The 25,867-nt window shown below is 48.2% G+C and overlaps 1 protein-coding gene across 1 annotated transcript; it reads right to left on the bottom strand.

Annotated features, from left to right (window-relative positions):
* Positions 1–1,021: 1,021 nt before the first annotated feature.
* On the bottom strand, positions 1,022–25,787 carry LBH (LBH regulator of WNT signaling pathway). Its single transcript, XM_047782345.1, has 3 exons — positions 25,548–25,787; positions 22,867–22,969; positions 1,022–1,461 (listed from the first exon to the last, which is right to left on the bottom strand). Exons 1-3 carry the CDS (start codon positions 25,571–25,573, stop codon positions 1,273–1,275), a joined length of 318 nt encoding a protein of 105 aa, XP_047638301.1. The 5' UTR covers positions 25,574–25,787; the 3' UTR covers positions 1,022–1,272.
* Positions 25,788–25,867: the final 80 nt, after the last annotated feature.

Here is a 25,867-nt window from a genome sequence, read left to right on the forward strand (position 1 = left end):
CACATCCGGGAACAAACCGAGGATCAGCTCGGAATCTCACGACACTCTTTAGTTTCAAATTCCATCCCCAGGCTGCTGCATGAGAGCCTCTCCCTGCCATCCAGTACCACCTGGGCTCTGCCAGCTCTCAGGACCTGCATTAAAGTTCATGTCCTCAACAAGAAATAGAAAAAGCCCCCTCTGCATGCCACTCAGCTCCCACCAGAAAAGCAGGCCAAGATCCCACGTGGGAGTGGGTGCTGCGGCGGGTCGGGCTGGCTGGATTCCGCAGCGGGGCTGGCAGCCACCCCGGCCTGACTGCTGTGGCCGGGACTGGGGAGGGTGGAGGTCAGGGGCAGGAAGGGCCAGCCTGGAAGAGGCTCGTGCCTCTGCTCAGAGGGAGAGCAAGTCCGGGGCGAGCAGGTGGGAAGGGATCTTGGTGTCCAAGCACCCACCTGGGTCTTCCAACACGGGCGGGAAGAGCTCTCGCTACTTCCAAAAGGGCTTGGGGGCAAACGGGATACATCAGGGGAGAACTGAAAAGTGCGGTCTCTTAAAAACCTCCAGATTACAGCGGGCACATACACCTGCCGGGGTCCGAGGGGAAGGTGATGGAAAAGGAAACAGGAGACCCTTTTCTTTCCCAGCATCACCTCCAGCTGGCTTTGCCGGCAGCCAGCGTCCACTGTTCTCCTTTATCTGCCTCCCCATTACAGCCCAACACACCTGAAATGAAAGCAAAAGCTGGCAGTGGGCAAAACTGGGGAGAGAGATGAAGACTTTGTCGTGTGAGGTCCCAGCCGCCAGAGTGCATGCATGCCGGGCAGGTACTTCCTGGCTGCGCTTCTCTGCTCAATGTTTTCTTTAAAACGCCTGTTTTCTCTTTCATCTGTTTGTTTTCTTACCCCAGTCGTCCCTTGTTAGCTTTGCACCTCCCCCATCCATCCCCCACCCCCCCAAGAGCCCCCCAGAATCCCACCGCCCCAACCTGCTGGAGTTCAGATAAAGATCTCCAAGGTGCCGCCTCCCCGCACCCCCCACCCCTGCTCTAAGCAGCTGCCTTTCTCAGAAGGCCTGGCACGGTGTCGCTGACGGCTCTGCTGCTCGACATCTCAAAAAAGGAAAAGAAAAGAAAAGAAAACCAACTCAGTGATTTGCAGGTGCAAAACGGAAGCCATCATCCGCTGTTTTCAGAACTGTTGTGGCTCACACGCTCCTTCCATCGTAGTGGGAAAGAATACAGTTCAGGTACAGATGCTGCCTGGGGTGACCCCATGGGAGCCGGCGCGGACTCTACTGCTCCTTGTTCTCCTTCGCTGTCTCTTCACAGTTGTCCTGCTCATCCTCCTGGACCAAGAACTCCTCGGGGGGCCACCGGAGCTCCCCACTCTCCACCTCCCCCTCTGTGGGCTCCACCACGATGGAGGGCAGACGATCCTTCAGTTTGCAGCAGCGGTCGAAGTCTGAGGGGTCGGGGAAAATCTGAAATAAAAGCAGAGAGAGAACCTGGTCACGTACGCGTGCAGGAAGGAGCCCCTGCTCTACACCAGGGACCATGCCGCAGCCTCAGGAGTGGGGCATCAGGCGGGAGCCAGGGAGCAAATTCTGGAGCAACAGAGGAAACCATCCCTCGGGAGACTAAGCCTGGAGCTGGAAGTTTTCGTGGCAGTGCTACTGAATGTGTGTTTGGATTTTTTGTTTTCAGATAAGAGAACTCAAAATCATGGCATCCACAGCCAGTCACATTTCCATTTGCAGCAAGCGGGTTACTCTAGCAGTCCAACGCAGGTAGCAGGTGCCAGGGCATTAAATGCCCCCTAGGATAATTATTGGTACCTGGTGCGACCCACCTACCAGGTGCTTTACATGAATAATTTGGACCCAACACAGTCATGCTGAAACATAGATGTTGCTAATACTACTTGAGAGAATTCTAGAAGATTCCTGGAGAAGGAGGTGGTCCACACCATTCAGCCTAGAAATGAGTCGTGGTGGGACGAGATTCAGACTCAGGTCTAGTTTGATTCCCAAGCCCATACCCATTACCACTGGCCTCCTAATGAGACGGGTTCTGACCTCACTGCAGCTGTAAAGTCAAGGTTAAATCAGGGTTGGGGACATGGGCCCAAACACCAGCACGCTGGGAATACAACCACAGGCTTCTTTTTCACTTGTGACCAATGCCCGGCTTCTTGACCATCCTATACCTAAAAGCTGACTTCTCTTTTCAGAGTCCCGTCCACGAGACTTTTTTTCTTTTTTCTTTTTAGGGCCTTGCCTGTGAAGTATGGAAGTTCCCAGGCGAGGGGTTGAATGAGAGCTACAGCTGCCGGCCTACACCACAGCAACGCCAGATCTGAGCAGCATCTGCGACCTAAGCGGCAGCTCACAGAAGTGCTGGACCCTTAGCCCACTAAGCAAGGCCAGGGGTCGAACCCGCATCCTCACGGACACTGTGTTGGATTCTTAACCCAATGAGCCACAATGGGAACTTCGAGACTTCTTTTTTTAAATGCCTGCTGTGGGTCCTGCCCAGAGCCGGGAGAAACCCCAAACCAGGCTATACAATTCAGGCTCTGCAGATTCCCTTTGGACATGCTGCCCTGTGACTACAGCTGACCCAATTCTTTGCCCAGCAGTTTAAGTACTTAATCCGATGGGCTGCTAGTCCCTCGTCAATCACAGCCCTCAGGGACACTCCCAAGTGCCAGAGAGAAGAGACACTGTTTGGGACACAGGGGCTCAAAGAATCACACGGCACCTTCAAGGCCATCTCTTCCAAACTCTCCATTTCATATATGAGGAGGTCAGGAAACTTGCTCAGGGTCATAACAGCTTGTTAATGAGAAAAAAGAAAGGAAAGCATAAACCTAGAGAAGGTAGAGACCCACATTTGAAGTGCTGGGGGTTCCGTATACCTGGCTCTGGCCCCCGGAGGAAGTAGAAGTATCCTCTACAAACTCAGGCCCCCCAGCTTCTAGGATGCTATGAGGGTGCCTGATCTTACGGCACCCAACCCTAAGCAGTTCTGCCCCAGTCAAGTCCCCTGCCCACGTCACAGGCCACGTGGGGCTGCTGGGAACCACGGGCCTCAACCCAACCTCCCCAATCCCTGCAGACCTGTGATTATTAACCATTTATCCAATAAAGCCCTATTGCTGGGGATTAAGTCTTAAGCCAGCTGCACAACCAGGCTTCATTAAAGACTTAACGAGGCTTATAAAAAGTATGGTAAGAGCAGCCAGGAGGAAAACAAGGCGGAGAGGGGCTAGGCTTGGGGTGAAGGGAGGCCTGTTGATGCCCCACTTTGGGCTTTCTCTTCCAGATGCAGCCAGCCCTGCACGGCTGCCCTGGCCTGTGCGGTGCACACAGACACGTGTGCTGAGTAGGGAGAGGGCCAAGTGGCTTCCTTGGGCCCCCCTCCATTCTCGTGTAGAGCTGGAGCCCCTCCTTGTGGGTGAGGACACAGGTGTCCTTCCAAGCATGGGCTCTGGGCATGAAAGGGGAACCCCACGATGGAAAGCACGCTTTCACACATGACTTCCCTTGGGCTTTATCAAACCCCTTAGGAGCAGAGAGACCCTGGGGACCTGGGGGTCACATGGGAGAGGCAGGATTCAAACCTAGATCTGCTGTTCATGGCACCTGTGCCTTTTGGAAAATGAATGGACACTCCTGGGTCAATAGAAAACCAACCAGGGAGGGCAGGCAAGATCCCAGGCCTTAAGAGCCCATCTGGCCGCTGGAGGCCCCCATGCAGGCCCCAGTTCAGACGACCATCTGGGCAGCCAGGTCCAGAAGATGAGCTTCCCCGTCTGCACAGTTGTTCCAGATCGTCAAGGACAGAGCTATGAAATTTCAAGGGGAGGTGGACACCTGGCCCAGGACAGGCCTGGGCCCCTGCCTCTACCCTCTGACCTCATGCCCAGGGCTGCGCCCACGCTGTGACTCCACAGCTGAGAGAGGTCGCAACTGGCTTCTAATTCGGATCACCCAAGCTGAGGAAGAGCCAAAGGGACAAGCAGCAGCAAGGCCAGCAGAGGGACAACAACAAGGGTGCAGAGCAAGTGATCTCCTTTTATGCTGGGAAAGGGTCTTTAACTAACTAAAAGCAGGGGGAAACATTAAAATAAGGAGGATGATGGCACATTTGCTGAGCAGAATCTCCGTCTCCACAGTAATCCTCTGAAGTAGTGTGATCACTACTGGCTGGATGAGGAAACTCAAGCACAGAGCAGGCAAGTGACTTACTCAAGGCCACAGAGCTAGGAAGTGGCCAGGTGGGGACCCAAACTCAGGCCCTCAAGATTTCAAAGGAGATGTTCATGTGTTAAGACAGTGTCAAGCCAGAGACCCTAATTTTCCACGAGACCCTAACAAAGCCCTCTCCGCCTCCAGGGCCTCTGTTATTCCTTTGATGACGTGAAGACATTGTCTGGTCTCACTGGATGGGTACAAATGCTTGGCAAATACAAAGACGATAAAATGCTTTGAAGACATATGCTAAATTCAAATTGGAATGTCCTCTTTTGGAGCAGTTTCAACAGGACTACGGTACGTACTCAATCCCTAAGCAAGAGGCAGCAATACTAACAAGTAATTAAAACAACTCCAAACAATGCTTTTCATACCAGAGCTGCACAATTAAGTCTTTTAAGTCCTTGGGGGACGTCTGAGCATTGAACTTCTGATACTGCTTAGTTGCCAGAGAACTTTGCTCCCTGAATTGCTCAAGCCAGGCGCCATTGAAAAAAAAAAAAAAATTTTTTTTTTTTTTACAAAGCCTGTTGATTACATTTCAAAAAATCACTATAATAATCCAACCCTCCCACCAGAGATTTTATTTTATTATCAGAGAATACAATTTATGCCTCTGAAAATTGTAGCTCTCTCCAAAGACAAACAAAACGCACCCAGAACCAAATAGCTTCTCATTTCCTCACACCCAGACAGAAAGCCTTGCAAAGCGTAGCCTAGTATTTTGCCAGTACAATCTTATCTCCAACAGCTGCCTAAGAGGCTGACCCCAAGGAGGTCAAGATTTTTCCACTAAGTCATGCTTTTTAATCATCTAGGCAGCAGAAAAATGAGAGGTTGCAACGGCAATTTGACGGGGAGGGGAAGGCAGTGGAAAAAAGGACTCAAGTCAGACTTGCCAAGCACATGACAGGTAGGGCTGGGGCAGCAGGCCAGCCCGGCATGCTGTTTGCCTGCAGGAACTGGCAGGGAATAAAGCACTGCCCCTGTTCCAAAAAGAAACTGCTTCTGGTTAAACCTCTCACCCCAAAACACCCCTTCTCCCCGGACTGGGGAAAGGCCAGGGAAATAAAATCCTTTTCTCTTTTCTCTGCAGGAAAGGCTCATTTCCAAGAGGCTCAGAAGGGAAGATGAGGAGGCTGAGAGGCATTTCCCATCCTCACCCCAAGCACAGGACAGATCTAGAAGCATCCATCCCAGCTGGGATTCTGTCAGCCCTGTCCCTTCCGCTGTCTGCCAACCCTGGACTCCTCATCCAGCTGTCACACTGGGCTGCCAGCCCAGATGGACAGCAAGCTCCCTGCTTTGCAAAGGGGGAATCGTCTTCAAATCACCTGCACCAGGAACATTTCGCATCTCCCTCTGGAGGAACAGCAGGCATTTAAACTTGGGCATGGCGAAATTTACAGAGGCCATCCTTTGCCAGGTGGCCTCCAATCCCAACAAGCCCTGACATTTTGGGAACTCCAATGAGTTCACTCAAAAGGTCAAAGGAGCTTGAGGACCTTCTAGGGAGAAACAGCGTGTGATGTCAACATACTGGAACTTCTGGCCGTGTAGATCAGAGCTGTCCTGGAGAACTTTCCACAATGATGGAAATGTTGGAGTTCCCATCGTGGTGCAGTGGCTAACGAATCCGACTAGGAACCATGAGGTTGTGGGTTCGATCCCTGGCCTTGCTCAGTGGGTTAAGGATCCAGCATTGCCGTGAGCTGTGGTGTAGGTTGCAGACGTGGCTCGGATCCCGCATTGCTGTGGCTCTGGCATAGGCCAGTGGCTACAGCTCCGATTCGACCCCTAGCCTGGGAACCTCCATATGCCGCAGGAGCAGCCCTAGAAAAGGCAGAAAGACAAAAAAAAGAAAAAAAAGGAAATGTTTTCTATCTGCACTGTCCAATGGTAAGCACCAGCTACAAGTGTCTATGAAGTACTTGAGACTAAACATTTTAATTTCCTTTTTATTAATAGACATTTAATAGTAATATGAAATTATGTGACATATATAACATTAATATAAATTTGAATAGCTACACAAGTAAATGGTTAAATACAAGACACAGTGAAAGCAGGCCTGTCCAGGAAGCTTAGGATGTTTGGCTGATGGACCAGCACAGGCAGTCTCAGAGCAGGGAAGTCTAGGTTCAGGAGTTCCCACTGTGGCTCAGCAGAAATGAATCTGACTGGTATCCATGAGGATGTGGGTTCAATCCCTGGCCTCGATCAGTGGGTTAAAGATCCGGTGTGGTCGTGAGCTGTGGTGTAGATCACAGACACGGCTCAGATCCTGCACTGCTGTGGCTGCGGTGTAGGCCAACAGCTACAGCTCCAATTCGACCCCTAGCCTGGGAACTACCATATGCGGAGGGTGTGGCCCTAAAAAGAAGAAAAAGAGAGAGAGAGGGAAGTCTGGGGTTGGGGTTGAAGGTGAGCTCCTGGAGATGAGGAATAAGTCAGCAGGCCTTTGTTCAAGCATAAAAGTTGCCAGCCAGTCAGCTCCCATTTCACCCATGGAGGGAAACTGAAAGGTAACACCAGGGCCCCAAAGCCCTGAAATTTGGGGGCCTAGGTATCAACTGTCTGCCTCTCAGCCAGGTGACTCAAACCTGGCTGCCCCAGGGGTGGGAGAGGAAAGAGATGTCTGGCACCTAGCATGGAAAATGTGAGCGGTTCTGGTTGGAGCAGCCCTCCCCCGTGTGCACACCTCCCTCCACTGTCCTCCCTGACAACTTGAGCTGGCCACCAAGAGGGCAGAGGGCTCGGCAAAGAGCTGAGAGATGCTAATAGGGAAAACGGACACCCCCCAGGTAGAGGAGATGAAAGGCAGCTATCTAGACATAAAGGGCTCATTACCAGTTCTGCAAGCTGAGACCCAGGGAGCTTGTGCATCCTGCTCCTCTTTGCTGGGGGAGAACAGAGGCAAGAGGCTTGCTGGGGTAGGGGGAGAGGGGAGGAGGGGCCGAGGGGCTGAGAGGAATAACCAGGTCCCTCTCCAAGGCCCTGGGAGTCTTCGTCTCAGCATTCAAAATCACGCAATGAGCCTCTCCCCTCTCTGGTTCCAGTCGGGGGCGGGGGAGGTGGGGAATCAACCCCAAACTTGGAATGGAAAATCGCCACTCCCACAGGTAGAGGAGGAGTCTGAAAGATATGGCTTTTCCTTTGTCCTCATGTCTTATTATCTCCATAGCCAGGGTTAAGTCTCTTTAACTTTTCTGAGTCTCGGTTGCCTCGAGTAAAACGAGGAAAGAGTTTCCACTCTACAGTATTGTTGGAAGGATTACATGATGCTTCAGGTTGAGGGCCAGTATAGTACCCAACAGGCTCAAAGGTGTGGTGGCCCATCCTCCTCTCCTCATTTATAAATTGGGATTAATGCTAATACCCATTTTATAGGGCTTTGGAAAGAAGCAGATGCAGGTACATACAAATATGTTCTGTAAACTTTAAATTCCTAATGATGGTTCTTATTAGGTAAATCTGGGGTTCCCAAGGCGCATTTAGAGTCTGCAGCTGTGGCTTAGGACAGGAGCAAATCAGCAGCATTCCTGGGCTTGCGCTCACAAATTCTAGGCCAGGCTCTTTGGAGAAATGGTTGTGACTTCATCACCTCCCCCTCAGTGCCTCTCTTTTCCCAGGGCATTGGTTAGGCCAGCTGGAAGGGGAGCCACTTGCCTTGGCCAGATCCTGGCCTTTCAGTAGAAGCCCCTGCAGTCTCCCGCTTCTGTACACTCCCCTCCCTCCCCCAGCCTATTCCAGGGGCCTGTGGCCCGGGTTTCTTATTTTTCCTGGAGAACAACAATGGACTGGCCTTGTGTATTTATTCCTTCCTAGGAGGGGCTGGTTTCTAACAATGGGCAGATCTCTACCAGCATCCTGCTCTGCCAAAGGCTGAATGAATGAGCAGCAGCTAATTCAACAGAAAATGTACACTCTGCTTCTTTGTCCCCTAACAATATGTGAAGGCAAGAAAAATGTTCTTTGAAAGACTTGCCTCCTCTATTTTGTCATCATCATCATTATTTGCATGGTACTGACTTTTCAAAGTGAAACATGGCTGGTAAGAACAGAAAGAATTACAGCAACGGGGCACAGGGGCTACCAACTGCATTCAGGGGAGTAGGGAGAACATTCTCCCACCTCCACCTGGATGCTAGTGACCTCATTCTCCATCCTTGAGACTCACCTCATTCAACTCTCCCCTGGCCTGGGTTATGGAATATCCACCTCACCCTCTCCTGCCTTCTCTGCTATCTCTGACCCTATAGGAGACTTGAGAAGAGATTTGGGGCTTAATAACAACTGTTGCATCTCCTTCCTTTGGATTAAAGATGCTTAAGCCTGCAGCCTTGAAGCTTAAAAGAAAAGGAAATCCTCTGGATAAACACCATCTTTCATAAACATCTCTCCAACACACACCCATCCTGCAAGTGAAGAGTTCCAAATTCCAAGTAATTAGAACTAATTGCTACTGATACCTCTGGGCCCAGCAAGCCAATGGGCTTTTGGAATGTTAAAGAATGTTTCTCAAAATTCTCCAGTGTGGCAAGAAAACACTGCAGCTGTCTGGCATAGATGATTTCAAGTACCCACATTCTACTGTCCATATCCTTATTGCCCTTTGAAAAGAACACATAAAAAAGAACAAAATAATGCCATTTGCAGCCACTTGGATGGACCTAGAGATTATCACACTAAGTGAAGTAGGTCAGATAAAGACAAATATCACATGATATTACTTATATGTGGAATCTAACTTTAAAATAATACAAAAGAACTTCGTTATAAAATGGAAACAAACTCACAGATTTTGAAATCAAACTTATGGCTACCAAAGGGGAAACCCTGGGGGGAGGAATAAATTGGGAGGATGGGCTTAACATAGACACACCACTGTATATAAAATAGATGAGTAACAAGGAGCTACGGTATAGCACACGGAGGGCTACTCAGTGTTCTGTAAAATCCTGTATGGGAAAAAGAATACATATGTGTATATGTATAACTGATTCACTTTGCTGTACACTGAAAATAATACAACATTGTAAATCAACTATACTCCAATCATTTAAAAAAAAAAGAAAAGAAAAAAAGAAAGAAAAGAAGGCATGCTTTCCAGTCTCTGGGCCTTGAGGGATGGGCTTTCTCTCTCTCTCTCCCCCACTGCTGCTACCTAGGGGTCCCACAGCCACAGCCCCCTCTTGCAGGAAGCTCAAACCGCCAAGGCTGCCATTTCCAACCATTCCTTCCTTCTTTGTTTTGGAGACAAAGATCTTGATTGTGTAGCCTGGTCCCATAGCCTCCCCATCCTTGTCTTGGGCTCTCCTATTACATGGCTTCCAAACTCATCCCAGGATGGAAGCAACTCTTTCAAGTTTCTAAGGACTTGCTTACGGGCCAGCCTCTCGGCTTGGCCTTCATTCACCACCACCCGTGCAGCACACTACCAGGCCAACCTGCGTCAGGACTTTGGCTCTCTCCTGATTCTCACGACCCTGCTCAGTTTCATCTGACCTGTCTAACCTCACCTTGCCTGTGCCCTCCCTGGACGCGGTGTCACCTAGGCTTTTCTCCTGGCTTCACCTGCCCATGTTAGGCTGAGGATTTCCCCCATCCACGCTGCACTTCCCTTTCCACCATCTGTGAAAATCTCCACTTGGATAACATCCAGCACCTCCACCTCAACTTTTCCCAAAGTGAGGTCATCAGCTAATTTATGTCTTTAAGTTAAAGACATCGCCCCCACCCCACCCCCACCAAACAGGAAGACCTGCTTAATGGTAGGTCCCGTAAAAAAAGGCCTGGAGATTTTAGTTGATCGTAACTGCCCTATTAACGCAAAACACTGAAGCAAACAGGGGTACCTTCCTAGAGGTCATTACACCAACAACGAGGCAATGCCCTGCTGTCCCCTGATCAGACACTTTCTGCTCAGTCCAGAGCAGTGGTTCTCAAAGCTCAATTCCCAAGGTCCTTTCAGGGAGAAAGTGTCTATGGAGTTAAAATGTTTTCTGAATAATACTGAGATGTCATTTGCCTTTCTTCCTGCGTTAATACTTGCACTAATGGTGTAAAAAGCAGTGGCGGGTGAAATTGCTGGCACTGAGCAAGAATTAATGACGGTGGCAGAAGCAACCTGTACTTGTAGTCATTGTATTCTTCTCTACCCCCCACTCACAATCAAAATAAAAAAACTTCATGTCCTTGATGAGCAGTAAAGATTAATTCTTATTAAATATGGACTCTTTTTTTTTGCTTTTTAGCCAGCACTCGCGGCATATGGAGGTTCCCAGGCCAGGGGTCAAATCGGAGCTACAGCTGCCAGCCTACACCACAGCTACAGCAACTCGGGATCCAAGCCGTGTCTGCAACCTACACCACGGCTCACAGCAATGCCGAATCTTTAACCCACTGAGTGGGGCCAGGGATTGAACCCGCAACCTCATGGTTTCTAGTCAGATTCGTTTCTGCTGCGCAGTGACGGGAACTCCTAAATATTGACTCTTAAGTACATGTTGTTTTACTATTCTGTGTGATGAAATGGTAAGTCAGCATAAAACACTTCTGGTGCATCTCAGCACAACGGTTGTCTTGCAGAAAAGCAGTTATGAGATGGAGTTGCAAGCTGCACTAGCCATTTTTTCCCACAGAACACCATTTCCAGTTGAAAGAAGGACTGACAACAAACCATGATTATTCACATTTGGGAATTTGGCAGATATAAGCCTCACATTTTAAAGAAAAGGACTGGTGGTATTTGCTACCAATGATAAAAACTGAGGTCTCAGGCAAAAATTAGAGCTTTGGAAAACTTCTATCAGCCACCGTAAGCTTGGCAGTTTCCTACTACTTGAAGAATTTCTGATGAGACCAGTGGAGATATTAGCTAATGTGACTTTTTGATATTATTAAACAAAACGTGTTAACATTTGGAAGATCTGCATAACTCAGTGAACCTATATTTTCCCAATGATCAGTGCAGCGCATTATGAAACCAAGCGTGGGTAAAAGATTCATTCGAAGTGCAAGAAAGGCTAATGAATTTTAATGTAAGGGTACAGAAGGTTCACTGATAAGGTTTCAGATTCCACATTACCGCTAACCTTTAAGAAACCACCACTTGCTGAGTTTTGCTGAAATATCAAAGTAAAATATATGAAAAGGCTCTTAAAACATTTCTTCCTTTTCTAACTACATACCTACTTCAGCCAGGTTTTCTTCATTTACATCAACCAACACAGTTCACGACAGACTGAAAGCAGAAGCAGATGTGAGATTCTAGCTCTCCTCTAATAAGCCAGATATCAAGCAGATTTGCAAAAATGTTAAACCTTTCTTCTCACAAAACTTTTATTTCTGTTTTGGAAAAATACATTTGTTTTTATTAAAAACCATCACTTGTATTAACTGGTAATGGTTTTATTGTTATTTTGAAGGAATTGACAAATAATTACAAAATTAAACACTCTATTTTAATACCACAAGATACAACTCACATAAATATCTCTGGCAGTTCTAAATAAGTATTAAGAACATAAAAAAGACCAATAATTTTTTTTAAAACTTGAGAACCAATGGCCTGGAGAAAAAACACCCTCATAAAGGTGCTTCTATAAGTCAAGGTTGAAGGATGATATGTTTTAAAACTGGAAAAGCTTTGAGGAGAAACTAAAAGGTGCCTTCGTATATGTGAAAGGCTGACATGAAGAGATTTTTTTTTTTTTTTTTAACTCCAGGGGGCCCGATCTAGGATCAGGATGGAGGATTTCACCTCATTGTACAACATTCTAGCAAAAAATGATAGAATCAACTTTCCCCGTTACAGATGCAGAAGGCAAGGTCTGAAGAGGTGACGTGAGCTGCATGAGATGACACAGGTAGTGGCAAAGCCAAGATTAGAAACCAGCTATCCAGATTCATGGTCCATAATCTCGCTGTGCTGAGAGGCTCTGGGCTCTGTCACCAGCAGTGTTCAAAGAGCACAGAGTGACCCAAGGCCATTCTGCTAGAGTGCATTCCCACATCTGTGAGAGACTGGCAGTCTTAAAAGTGCCCTCCCACCCTGAGAAGCCGTAGGACCACCATTGTGACCCCAAGGACAGAATCAATATCCATGATCTCCAAACTTTGTTTTTTTGTTGTTGTTTTTTACACTTTTTATGGTAGTTGATTTACAGCGTGCTGTCCATTTTTGCTGTACAGCAGAGTGACCCAGTTATACATTTATATACATTCTTTTTTTCACATTATCCTCCACCAGGTTTCATCCCAAGTGATTAGATAGAGTTCCCTGTACTACACAGCAGGATCTCGTTGCTTATCCACTCCAAATGCAACAGTTTGCATCTAGTAACCCCCAGACTCTCAGTCCATCCCACTCCTTCCCCATCCCCCTTGGCAACCACAAGTCTGTTTTCCATGTTCATGAGTTTGTTTCTTTTCTGTAGACAGGTTCATTTGTGCCGTGTATTAGATTCCAGATATAAGTGATATCATATGGTATTTGTCTTTCTCTTTCTGACTTCACTTAGTATGAGAGTACAATCACCAGACTCTGTATACTCCCTACAAGAATTTTGAAAAACCATGTCTCCTTCTATAGTGCTTAAAACTGACACCTAAAGCTTCTGATATATAATAAATGTCAGCATTTTAAATTAAAACATGTAAGCCATTGTTTTAAATGTATACGCAAAGGCTTATAAATACCATGGCAACCATCACCTACTTTAAAAAAAAAAAAAACTCATCGAAAAGCTCCTAGGTCAAATCTTAGCACTTCTTCTATTTGAAAACGCATTTCTACTCTACCTCCATGGAATTTTATCTTCATATACTTTCAAATATGACAGGTTTTAGTCATTAGCTTTCTTTTTACTTCTCTGCAATAAAAGATGTATTCATTGTACATAAATTGACTTTTAATGTTTTTATGTCCTGGGACCCTAAGCCTTTTTAGTAAAAAAGAAAAAAATTCTGGATTAGCTTATTGCAGCTATTGGTATGGAAATGATCAATAAACATACACAAATAATGATTAAATGCAAAGGTAATTTTTAAATTGATTTTGTATTGTGATAGGTGAAATTTATGAAACTTCTTAGAACCATTTTAAATGGTCCATTTGTTTGATGCCCCTAAGGTTTCTACACACTGGGGAAAGAAACCCTAAAAGATTCAAAGGGGGGCAAGAAGCAGGTCCTCCTATAAAGGAGGTAGAGGGTTGGATTTCCTGCGGTGGTGCTGTGGGTTAAGAATCCAACTGCAGCAGCTTGGGTTGTTGTGGAGGCAAGGGTTCAATCTCCAGCCTGAAACACTGGATTAAAGGATTCAGGGTTGCTGCAGCTGAGGCTCGGATTCGATCCCACGGCCCTGGCTTTTCCATAAGCTGCGGGTGTGACCCTTAAAAAAGAGAAGGTGGTGGAGGGCAATCTTGACAAGAAAGGTACAAAAAGAAAACTGGTGAGGCCTGTCTTTTAGGAAACACAATTTTGGAAAAGCAGCAGAAGGTAGCCAAAGATGTGGAAACTGATTTCCCGAAAATGCCCTCTGTTGTCACATCCCTTGGAAAGTTTCTGTGAACCCCAGAGGCAGCTATCCTCTGGTTTTAACATTTTGTTAAAACATGAAGAGGTGTATACATAGAACATTTTTAAGGAATGATTTGGCTTTAAATCCTCCAATATTAGGGTGCCAAGGAAAACAGCCAGAAAGTTTCCTGATGCTTCAACTGCCATATCCAAGGGGGCACATGACCAAAGAAATACAGAAATTATAATGTAGTACTAGCTGATCCTTAAGAATGCTTCTCTCTAAGAGAACACATTCAACTCTTGAAGAAGAAAAAAAAAATTCCTTCATGCTAACAGCAGTGACGCCAACCACACTTGTTATTCTGTCCTGTCCACGTATACACCATGGCTCAATTATATTTTTTCTTTACTCACTTGTTTAAAACATGTTTCTTTAAAAAAAAAAACAAAAAACAAAAAAAAAACTCTATCACTACATAAATGGGAAACTAGTATTACTTGTCATAAGCAGTAACCATAAGATGCACTAACATTTTCAAAGTTTATCTATGTAACTTGTAAATTAAATTTGTAAACAACCAGGCATATGTGGACCTTACTGGAATATTGGCCGAATGCTATTTACTTGTTGCAAAGAACCTAAAGCCTTGCAGAGCTGTTGGGTGGAAGGTCCTTGAACCCTGGCGCAAGACTTCCAATATGTTCAGATTTACTTCTAAGAGCCCAGCTTATCTTTGATTTCAAGGAAGTAATATTTCTAATATTTCTGGTTCTATGAGCCACACCTCGAACGCCAGGAAAACCAAGATGGTTCAGGGGACTAAATGTACATCTGTTCAATCTTCTGGGTCTCCAGGTCAAGGCAACTTCACTGGTCTTCCTCAAGGTCACACAATGTTCCAATGTCATTTATAGAACAAAGGAGATAAGAAGGGCACTCAGCAGCTCATCTACATTCATAATCCACAGGGCATGTCAGTATTCCCACTGTGGGACAAGATTATGATCACCCGCTATTTGGCAATGCTGGCTCAGTGTTGCCTAACATCTGAAATGTTACCGTCTGGGCTCAAAATAAGCAATTAACAAACTAGAGGAGATGTACAACGTCTCCCAAATACTTTAAAATAACCAAACACCCTTCTGACTCTGCACAAATCTCCTCCACTTTTTCCATCTCTACAGACTTTACACCCCTGAGATTCTATTTGCTAGAACAGAATCTATTTGCTAGAGCTTTCAATGCGGGGAGCTTGTATCATGATAAACTCTTTCATTTGTTTTCTGTTTTTAAGGTAATATATAATCAAGAGGCTTAATGATGTTGAAGCTCTTTGATTCAGTAATTCGACTTCCAGGAATTCATTCCAAGGAAACAAATCAGACTTGCACAGAGGTTTGTGTAAAATGATGCTCAAAGCCGGGTTCTCTATAAGAACAAAAGGTGCCACGACCTAAATATTCAGCAATAAGTGGTATGTAACAAAATGAAATACCATTTTATAAAGAAAACCAAATGACAGGAACATAGTCACGATAATATTACAGTAAGTGGAAAAAAGATTCACTCTAGCATAACTAGTATTACCTCAACTGTATTTTTAAATAAAAATCATAGAAAAATACTGGAAGTAAACATATAAAATGTTTCAGTGATAAGAATGTGGGTATTTTCTTCCTTCGTAGTTCTTTGTATTTTCCTGAATTTCTAAAAGGAATTGATATTACCTTTATATTTATAACAAACACACACGCATACACTTTTACACCTTTTTGACTCAGAAATTCTACTCCTAAGACTCCACTCTAAGGAAACAGTATAAACTATGGACGAAGATTTATATGTAAAATTACATATAAATTATCACATTATTTGTAAGAGAAAAATGTTTACAATCTAAAAAAAATTCAACAATTGGAGAATGGTGAAAAAAATCATGTTGTAATTTTATAACATTGTGCAGTTATTAAAATGCTGCCTTTAAGGCATGTTTAAGATAAGCTGTAATGATGTGACGCTGATGACTTACACACTGTAAAGTAAAAACGCAGGCCAAAACTCTGTGATCTTGGCCACATAAAAATTACAAGTGCCGTGGAAAAGAAGGAAAAAGATGCTAAAATGGTCACAGTTGCGATTTATGCGTGGTGAGATTACGGTGAGTGGATAAAAAAAGTTTAAAGAAGAAACTAAAAATTCCAACATGGCATATGTTACTTTAAAAATCTGAAAAGTAGGCATACGCATAATAAAATACATACGTTACCATTGAAAATTACTCAAAATGGGGGGGGGGGGGGGTAGGAAAAGAAAATTTTCCTACAATCACAGCACCGTGATCTAAAACAATCACTTTGAACATTCCACCGTCTGCCCTTTGGGTCATGAATAAGTGTTTGTGGGCATGAGCGTGTGTGGGTGTGGGTGTGCGTGCATCTCCCTGCAGGCGCCTCAGGCCCTGTCCACAGGGATCAGCGGCTGAGCTCAGTGCTGCTCAGGCACCTCGGGCTAATGCTCACCTGCGGATGAATCAGAGGTCACACGCAGAGCTGTGCCTAGAGAAAATGTTCAGGAATTTGGGAAAAACAAGGATGCTGCTCAGATCCAGGGTGGACAAGTGTTTCAAGCTCTACAAAGTAAAGGCCGAAGATGGGTTCAAGGCATACTATTAACTCTGCCTAGGAACCACTTCGTGTTCAAGTTAGAAGGAAGTCAGATCTAGAAACCAGCTACCTCTGGACTGAGGTTTGTGACTGCCCTCTTGGCCAGGCAGGTTCTACTTTGGGTGAGAGACCCAGAACCTTCCTTCCCGTTGGCTCCAGTAAAATTCCTGGCTGAGTTGCAAGGAATTGCTATCCCTTCAGCTAAATGCTTGGGTGCCTCTTCTATACAGTTTACCTAAAAGGAGCTTCTGACAGTGTAAGGCAATTAATTCTAGCAGAGAGAGGGCCAAGGGAGCACCCAAACTTTCCTTGAGGTCAAAATGCTAGCAGGACAATGGTCTGGAGAAACCGGTAGTGAATTTTATTTTTATTTTTATTTTTCTGAGACAGGTCTGCGCAATAAGGGGCCCTTCCTCAGTCGAGGAGTGAGAAGCAGGCACAGCATTTAATTCACTGATAAAGAATCCTCCTGAGCTGGGCTTGGAGACAAGTGGAGGACAGGTGGCCAGGTGAGAGGCAGCTGAGGGGGCACGGTGGCTATTTGATTGCAAAGGGGCGAAACCTCGGCAACTCTGAGCCCCGTGTGAATGAGGGCCTGTCTTCATTCTCCAAGGATTATTTCAGGACTCGAGCCTGAAGGATCATTTCGGGACGTTCACTAGACACCCAGGAATAGCTCTTGGCTCCAATCACAAGATTCGCCACCCAAACTCATCCTTTTCCCTAAGAGGACAATCCTTCTCTCCAGCCACTTGGGTCAGCGTAGAGAAAGTGCTGATGCTATGAAAATCCACGCCACAGGATGGCCCGGGTAGAGGGATGATCCTCAGTGTAGGAAAGAGAGAGAGGAAGGGGCTAATCAATCACAGAGCCTTTGCTAAGCGACTGTTCACAAGACCCCGTGCCTGGCATTGTGGGAGCAAAGGGCCACCCAAGACACAGACCCAGGGTCTGGAGAGTGATGAACGCACCAGGGCTTGAGAGGCCTCAGGCCTAACACAGGCCCTTTGAGAGCAGGCCGGGTTGTATGGCTCCAGTGTGTGACATGTTGGCTAGGGAAGTGAAGCGGGCTTGTTCTCCCCCTGGCCGTGCTACAGACTCACTGTTGTGACCACAGTGTGTGTGCTGGGCCAGGGCATCTCTGCAGGCCCGCACCCGGGGGCATTCCAGAACAGCGAATGCCATGCTGACGTCAAGGCTTCTTTCGGGCCCTGAAAGGAAGGTGCTGGCTCCCTCGTACTAAGGAGACGTGACTTGAAAAAGTGGGCACTGATTCAGAAAGAGGCAGCATGCGCCCACACAGGGCCCGTGCCACTCAGAGAAGAGGGCTCTCTGTGCTTCGGAGCCACGTGGTCCTAACCCCTCTTTTGTGTCCCCGTCTTGCGAGGTGTCCCGAGCAGGGAGCCGGGTGGACAGGCTAGGGATAGGAGAAAGAAACCTCGCCCGGTTTCCAGCAACATGTTCTGTCCATGACCGCACATCTCCTGCCAAGTGCTCTGGAATTTCAGCTTTATGTCTCTCCAGGGACAACTGAGGCTTTTTAAGTCTGATGTGAACGATGATTTCCTGGTGCCTGTGGGACTTCTGCGCGCCTGCTCAGGAGGGCCTCCAAAGTTCTTGAGAACATGTGGGTACCACAGCTGGGGGCAGGGGGGTACCCAAGAGCCAAGGGCACCAGGAGGAGGAGACAAAGGAAGGTGATGACTTAGGCCTGGAGTGGCCTCATGAGCAGGGGCTTGAGGGAGACGGAGCAGAGACACACGCAGGAACCCCGACCCATCACTCATTTCCACACCTGCATTTACACAGGTGGGAACAGGGAGAGCCAGGCTCGGGGGTCTCGTAACAAAAGCTTCAGTGGAGATGTGTGTGAAGAGAAAGCGTTTCTGAGCTATGGCCGGACTTTTGAGGTTCCACCGAGCCTGTTCTCTAAGAGAGGAGATGCTGCTTCTGATAGAGAGTGAGGAGGGGGAGATAAAGGAGCCGGCTATTGCTGGGTCTTGGCGACAGAAGAGGCAGAGCTCCTGTGTGGGGAGGGCCTGGTTCTCAGCCAGTGCAGCACACAGACCTGTCCTGATGCAGAGCTAAAACCGAGGCTCGGGGATGGCAAGAAGCTAACGACAGGGCTTGGCACGGCCCCTCCTCCCTGTCATAGGAAACACCAGGATTTTCCCTCCCTCCTGTCTTGAGAAGCACAGGGAAGAGGCAGGGAAGCTCTTAGGGCAGTGGATGGAAGGGAAGGCCCAGGACACGGGGCACTGTGATGCGTGTAGGATTAGCTCCTCTGGTTTATGGCACATCCGCCTGGCTTCCCCAAGGACAGCCCGCCACCCCTCTGACTGGTGGATGGACGTCAAATGGCAGGAGTGTGTGACCACAAAGAGTGGGAGGGATACAAGGGTTGCCGGTGAGGGACACGTGTGCCGATCAGAGAGGAATTCAAAGAGCCTAGGGAATGATAAAAGTTATCAGGCCGTGGCCCAGTTGCTTTATTTTTTTGTTGTTGTTTTTGTTTTGTTTTGTTTTGTTTTTAGGGCCGCACCCACGGCATATGGAAGTTCCCAGGCTAGGCTAGGGGTGGAATTGGAGCTACATCTGCCGGCCTACACCACAGCCCCAGCAACACCAGATCTGAGCCGCATCTGTGACCTACACCACAGCTCACAGATCCTTAACCCACTGAGCAAGGCCAGGGATCAAACCTGCATCCTTATGGGTACCAATCAGGTTCTTAACCCACTGAGCCACAACAGGAACCCCAGGGCAGTTGCTTTAGAAGGTACAATTTCAAATGAAAACCAAGGAGCCATATCTCATCTAGGACTTAACAAGGGAGATATCACTGCTGCAGCCTCAGCATGCTGTGCTGGGGAAAGTTAGACAGTAAGGCCAGAATGCAATGGCCCTTGACGTGTGGCAGCATCAGTGTCCACAGACAAAAGCCCAGAACCCTGCCCCATATAGGGCTCAGACCAACTCAGGCACAGCAGGAAGGGGATCCAGTCAGAGAGGCATTTCAGAATGCCACATTCTTAGAGCCCCTGGGTGGTGCTGGGGGGCCTGCAAGGCAGCCTGAATTAGGGAAAGTATAAAGGCATTAGGTGCAGACATTCCTGTCCTGTGGGCTGGAAAACAGGAGGCCCACAGATGCAGTATGAGGGAGGGAGCTGCAGCCAACAAGGACATAAATGTCCTCACAGAGGGCCCCCCACCCCCAACACACACTCAGCCCTGTGAGCTGGCGGCCACCCACACCCCTCCCAAAATGTACTCAAGACTTTCTAGTAAGCGTTTACTCACCCACCCGACGGGTGTCATCATTCATGCCAAGCGAGAGAGCAGACATGGATTTCACGTATTGAATAGACTCTCTAAATAAATGTTAAGACAAAACAAGGCACTGGCTCTGTCGATTTTTATACATGCTCATAAAACAGTACTAACTCCCTAAGCACAAGAGATAGGGCTTACCCCAATCTTTCAGGAGATACAGAGCTATCTATCTGAGCCTGGGGAGGCCCTTTAAAAATTCTAAGGCAGAAGTGAAGGTAGGCAGCTTTAGAATCAAAAGGGATTTCACTGAAACAATCACTGTCCGCCTTGCACCTGCTCTGTGAAGGCCCTGAGCCAGCAGGCACCTTGGGTTGGGAGGGGCCACTGAGGGGTTAGTGGCTGATGGCCACGAAGAGGGACTCAGTCATCGCCTGTCCTCAGAGATCTGGGCGGGGAGAAGGTCAGGCAGGACCACGGCAGCATCCTCTAAGCACAAATGTCACACACAGGTATCGGAGAAGAAAGAGGTCACATCTGGGGCAGAGAAATCAGGCAACTTTCATACTGGGTAGGTCTGGAGAGGGTGGGGAATGATTGACAAATTCCAGTGTGCCTATTTATTTTACGACCTTGTTTCAAGGTCAAACCACAAGTCTGAGATTTCTGTTTCATCTGCCAAGTCAGAATTGATGTCTCCTTCCCACTTTTAGTTCCTTGGAAAAGCAGGTCACAGTAAAAGCCACGTACTATTATTACTCTCAGGAGGAGTGCCAAGAACAGAGCTCAGAGATCTCTCGCCCCCAGGTCTGAGCCCAGCCGGAGCATCTACAGTGGACAGGATCTGGCCAGTCCCCAGAGGTCTGGTGGGAATGTGTTTAATTAGATGGCACTGGCTTTGAGTGGGCCCAGAGAATAGCAGTCCTATGACAATTGTCAGACCAGCTCGCTGATTTCCCGAGAGGCTGTGAAAACTGAGCCCTCAGTCTGGCACTGCAAGGAAGCTTTGGGGGGCCTTTTCTTACGCAGCAACAAGTGATCTCAGGTGCCCAGAGGTGATTTTATTTTCCTCCTGCCATGGCAGCCCCAGTTCAGCTGCCCTCACCCAGTGTTGCAGCCCCTTCCTCCCGCATCACCTCCTTTAACCCGCAGATCCAGCAGAATGACCTAAAGGTCAAGAAAACTGCCCTGTAGGACCTGGCCCTTTATCCTGGGACATATCCTAAAGGAGAATGTAAAATGTACATCCAAGTCATTTCTGTGTTTGGAGAGGTTCTGTGATGGAAATTGAAACCCTAGAACTGAAAAAAAACAAAAAACAAAACAAAAACCCCCCAAAACCTCATCTGTTACCACAAAGAGATTCGGTCTGATTCAGCAGCTTGGAAACTGGAATCCAAAAACACCCCAGCCCGTGGCTCAGGAAATTTCTACCCTCCCACAGGCTGTGGGGCCTTCAATTGTCTCTCTCAGAGCTACTTTGAAGGTGGAAGGTATAAAACCAACCAGGAAAGGGTATTCCCCTCTCCTTCTGAACCCCCTCAGGCCACCTGAGTACTTATTTCCAGCCAGCAAAAGGGACTTGACCATACTGACACACAACAAAGGGGCCTTCTTGAACCTCCCAGGCGTGTCTGAGGTGACTCGTGTTGTCACCTCTCGAGTCACCTTCCCCAGCCTTAGCTTTCATCTCAGCTCTCTTTGATCACCCTCCTTCCAACACGCCCACTCAGCTTTCAATTTCCTTCTTCCTTTACAAAACAAGCGCCCCTGGAATGCTTCGAAGGAATGACTAGCCAGAACAAGTCTAGATTATAGCCAACGCCAAGGCACAGACACATGATACAGCAGAAGGGCAGGGCTTTGGAGTTTGAGACCCAAGTCATCCTCTCAGTCTGAGCCTGTTTCCCCATCTGTGAAACAGAATAGTAATTCCCACCTCAGAGCTGTGGTCAAGAATGAATAACACTCGTAAAATGCATGGCCAAAGCTGGCATTCAATTAATATCTGCTGAATGAGCCCGTCACAGCCCATTCATCTTGACGGGCCAGTCATCCTACACAGTTTCCCAAGATCTCCCCTTAAAAACAGACTCTTTCTGGAATTCCCATTGTGGCGCAGTGGAAATGAATCCGACTAGGAACCATGAGGTTGCGGGTTTGATCCCTGGCCTCGCTCAGTGGGTTAAGGATCCAGGGTTGCCATGAGCTGTGGTGTAGGTCGCAGATGCGGCTCAGATCCAGTGTTGCTGTGGTTGTGGCATAGGCTGGCAGCTATACCTCTGATTAGACTCCTAGCCTGGGAACCTCCATATGCCCTAAAAGGACAAAAAGACTAAAAAAAAAAAAACAAAAACAGACTCTTTCCTCCCTTAGATGTAATCACCTAGACACTCTCCTTGGAAATCTGAAAACAGGTCACTGCCCTGGTGGTCTCTGTAGCCAGCTGAGGGCCGTGGAAAAGCATATGGCAGGCCGGAAACAGCACCATGTTGAGAATCTAAAGATGTTACTTTGGCCACTTTTTTGGTCCTTATGCATTTTGGATCCACCAGGTGGGATAATCTCTGAGCCGGATTCTGGCACTCGCCTCCCCGAGAGAGTTATCCTTCAGGGAACAGTCTCTTCAACTTGAAGTGGTTTGAACACTAACCTTGTTGGAATCAGTTGGTCAACCATCAACCAGAGGAAGAAAGCAGCACTTGATACAACAATTCCTCCATCAGACCACCCTTCCCCATAAGCTGCCCCTCACAGCAATGTTGCTACCATCAAGGCATGGCCAGGAAGGGAAGTTCTGGTCTGAAATGACTGTACAAATTACTTCCTCCTTTGCCACCATGAAAAGAACAGTCCATAGCAGCCAGGATGACTGGCTGCTATGGACATCAGCTCATGCTTGCTGAATCCTGACTGTGTCCCAGGTACTGTGAATGCCTTATCCATGCCATCACATTATGTTGAATCTTCACCACAAATCTATGAGGTAAGGACTACTATTGTCCCAATGTATGGATGAAGAAGCTGAGGCTTTACTGGCATTAGGGGACTTTCTCATGGGCACAGAGCTCTTACAAGTGGTGCTGGGATGCAGAACCAAGACTGCCTCCGGCCCCAGCAAAAGCCACTGGGCTCTAAGGAGCTAGAAGGAAGCCAGTACTGAACTCACCTGGTAGGAAAGGCCATCCTTTCGGGGGTTGAGGCCAATCTCCTCCATGGATGGGGTGTTCAGCATCACCTCAGTCATCTCGGCTGATCTCAGATAGTCAGGGCTGCCAAGAAACCCAGAACAAAAGTCAACAAACACAGCACTTGCACATTCCTCGTCTCGGTGCATTCTGCCATTAATTCAGGGCACTGTCTGGAAGCGGGATGAGAAGTGCTCAAAACAGAATTTGCAGAAAAACAAGCCCATGCCCCAAGGAAGCACCTTACAAGCCCAGAGCGTCAGGCTCTCAACCTCCACCAATAAAGCCCATTGTCTGAAAACTGCTCTGGCAAACCTCTTCCCTCCTCTCCGATACTAGTCCCCACTGGCACAGAGCAACTCTGGATTTTCTTGTGACGGAACTAGGAAAAAAAAAAAAAAAGACCCAAACAGTAGGTAGCTGAGGCTGTCTGTCTATAGAAAAGCCAATTCAACCTATGTCTAGAGGAATCAAATATTATTATTACATAATGATAATAGGTCAACCTCAGGGAAACCAAGTTCAATAATGCCGCCTTCCTAAATTTCTCTCTGTCTCTCTGGTGTTTTTTGTAAAATGTCCCGCTTAAAGCCCCAAGGGGTCAGCTTTCTGCAAGCTTCACATCTGCCATCCAATCCCCTTCTCTAGCCCCAGCCACAGCAGCTGCAAGCTCACAGCTTGAAAAACATCCCCTGGATTAAAAGCCTTAAGGATGCCTGAACTCTGATTGCAAAGGAAATTTCCAGAGGGGCCAAGCTGACCCACCAAAGGCTGACATGTGAAAATGTTTTGTACTCTCTAAGCAGGATACAAATGTTCCATTATCCTCACACAAGCCATGGGCACATACAGGGTCCCAAATCTGTAATGCCAAATGGCATATACCAAAGTCAATGTACTTGCTACACAATACCCAATGTTGTCACCATCATACCATTACACATGGTTAAAAAAAAAAAAAAAAAGGTAGAGTAAGCTTTAGAAAGATTATATCTAAGGAAATAGGGGTGCCAAACCCTTCTTCATTTTATGGCTACTACATAGAGTAGAAATGGCACCGAATTGGAAACAGAAGCAGTAAGTTCTGATCCAAGCTCTGCCACTCAAGTGGTGTGTGATCTTAAAAAAGTCATATAACCTTGCTGAGCTGCAGGTGCCCTGTTAGTCTGTTACCATGATGCTAATAATGCATATCTCACAGTTACCCTAAAGGAAAAATCTCTGGGGGAAAGAAAAGCATTACAAACTATGAAATGCTAATCAACTGTAAAGTAATCCCAAACCTTAATCTCTCTGGGGGCAATAACCTTGATGGGCCCTAACACCCACTTTGGCAGGTTTTGAGTGGTCAGGGGCACACAGCCTCCAATGGCCTTCCAAGTCTCCCCCATATGGTACCTGGCTGCTCACATACCATGCCTCAGGGATTAGGGCATTTTTACTTTGTTTTGTGAGTTCAGTTTCCTTTCTAAACAGAGCCGGGCGGGGATGGGGGAGGGGAAACTAAGAGAAGATGCTAGCCTTTTGGGCAAGTTTAAGGTCAGGGGCTAGGACTCCAAAGTCAGTTTCCTCCTCGGTTACGGAAAGGCTACCGCTGACCCCCAAAGAAATGGGACAGGAGAGCGCCCACCGGGCTCTCTCACGGCTCTTAGCTGGTGTCCAGGCGCACACTTCTCGCTCCAGGCTGTGACGCGGGCCTGAAAAGTTAAAGCAAGAACCATGAACTTTCCGGTTCCTGGGGTGAGCAGAACCGCACGGAGCTGGAGCCTCCGAGCCGCGTTTTTAGCGGCCGCACCTGAGAGTGCGCTCGTGGCCGCCGGCGCTCGGCCCCCGACCGCCCGAATACTCTTCCTCTTCCCCAGCGCAGGAAGGAAGCAGCGGCTGGCGCCCAAGTTCCAGAGGCTGGGGGCCTCGCTCCACAACAAGCGAGGGGAGCACCAGGGGCTCATCCCTCCCCGCCCGGATCCCAGGTCGGGTACAAAACCTCCGCCTCCCCCTGCCTGGCCTGGGCTCCTTCCAGCCGGGCCCGGTGCAGGCGGCTCCTCCCCAGCCCGGGCCCCCATAAAGACGCGTCTGATTTAAGGGCTAGGGAGAGGAAAGGGATCGAGAGGGTGGCACGAGGGCTTGTGCTGCTGCTTGCGGCTTCAGTAGGGTTACTGTGGGGAGAGCGTTCTCCCCACCCCTCGGAGCTCTGCAAACGCCGCTGCTGCATCAGCTCAGCCCCACTGCCGCCAGCCTGGACGCCGAGACTAGCATGCAAACAAAAAGGAAAAGGGGAGGGGCCCAAAAGAGCCCCTAGCGCCAGGGCCCTTGCAGGGCGCGCGCCTCCCGCAGCCCTCCGCACCCGGGGCTTTATTAGCGGAGTTCAGCCGTGACCCCTGGTTCTCCCCTACCCCATCACCACCGTACACACACTCTCCCAGCCGTCACTTAAGTGAGGGCTTCGAGTTCACTTCCTTTGTCTGGATGCTCTCAGCACCACTTCCCCCCACCCCCACCTTTGCAACCTTGATGTTGACTCCTACACCGGCTTGGGCTGCGGGTTAGTGCCCGGAGCCCTAGCCACCCGCTGCCCTTGCACCCGAGCCGGCACGAGCTGGCGTCCGAGCACCGGAGACGGATGCCTGGAGACGGATGCCCGCCGAGGGGGCAGGATACTCACCAGTGAATGGGGAAATATACAGACATGAAGTCCTAGGGGAGCCTGACCCACGCCCTTGTAATTTAAAAAGGGTCACTGCGTCCCAGGGAAGGATGTCACGGGAGCAGACAGGTGCGGCTAGCTGCGAATGCGGGCATGGGCGTTCGCCGGTCTGCTTCCCGGAGACAGCCCCACTGCCTGTGGCGTCGGAGCAGACGGAGCTCTAGGTTCTCCACCGAGCTCACGGCCCCACAAAGAGCCCGGGAAGCCGTATTTATAGGGGTAGGGGCGGGGCTCGGCTCTGGGAGGCCCCGCCCTCCCTCGCCCACTCGGGGAATAAC

This window comes from Phacochoerus africanus, chromosome 5 (assembly GCF_016906955.1).
Source record: "Phacochoerus africanus isolate WHEZ1 chromosome 5, ROS_Pafr_v1, whole genome shotgun sequence".
NCBI classification, from domain to species: Eukaryota; Metazoa; Chordata; class Mammalia; order Artiodactyla; family Suidae; genus Phacochoerus; species Phacochoerus africanus.

What these genes read in the sequence shown, in the direction of transcription:
- LBH (XM_047782345.1), bottom strand. Translation starts at nt 25,573, where the DNA reads ATGTCTGTATATTTCCCCATTCACTG. An exon ending in GTATATTTCCCCATTCACTG is followed by an intron (nt 22,970 to 25,547) that starts GTGAGTATCCTG and finishes GTTTCTTGGCAG; the next exon opens with CCCTGACTATCTGAGATCAG. An exon ending in AGGATGGCCTTTCCTACCAG is followed by an intron (nt 1,462 to 22,866) that starts GTGAGTTCAGTA and finishes CTTTTATTTCAG; the next exon opens with ATTTTCCCCGACCCCTCAGA.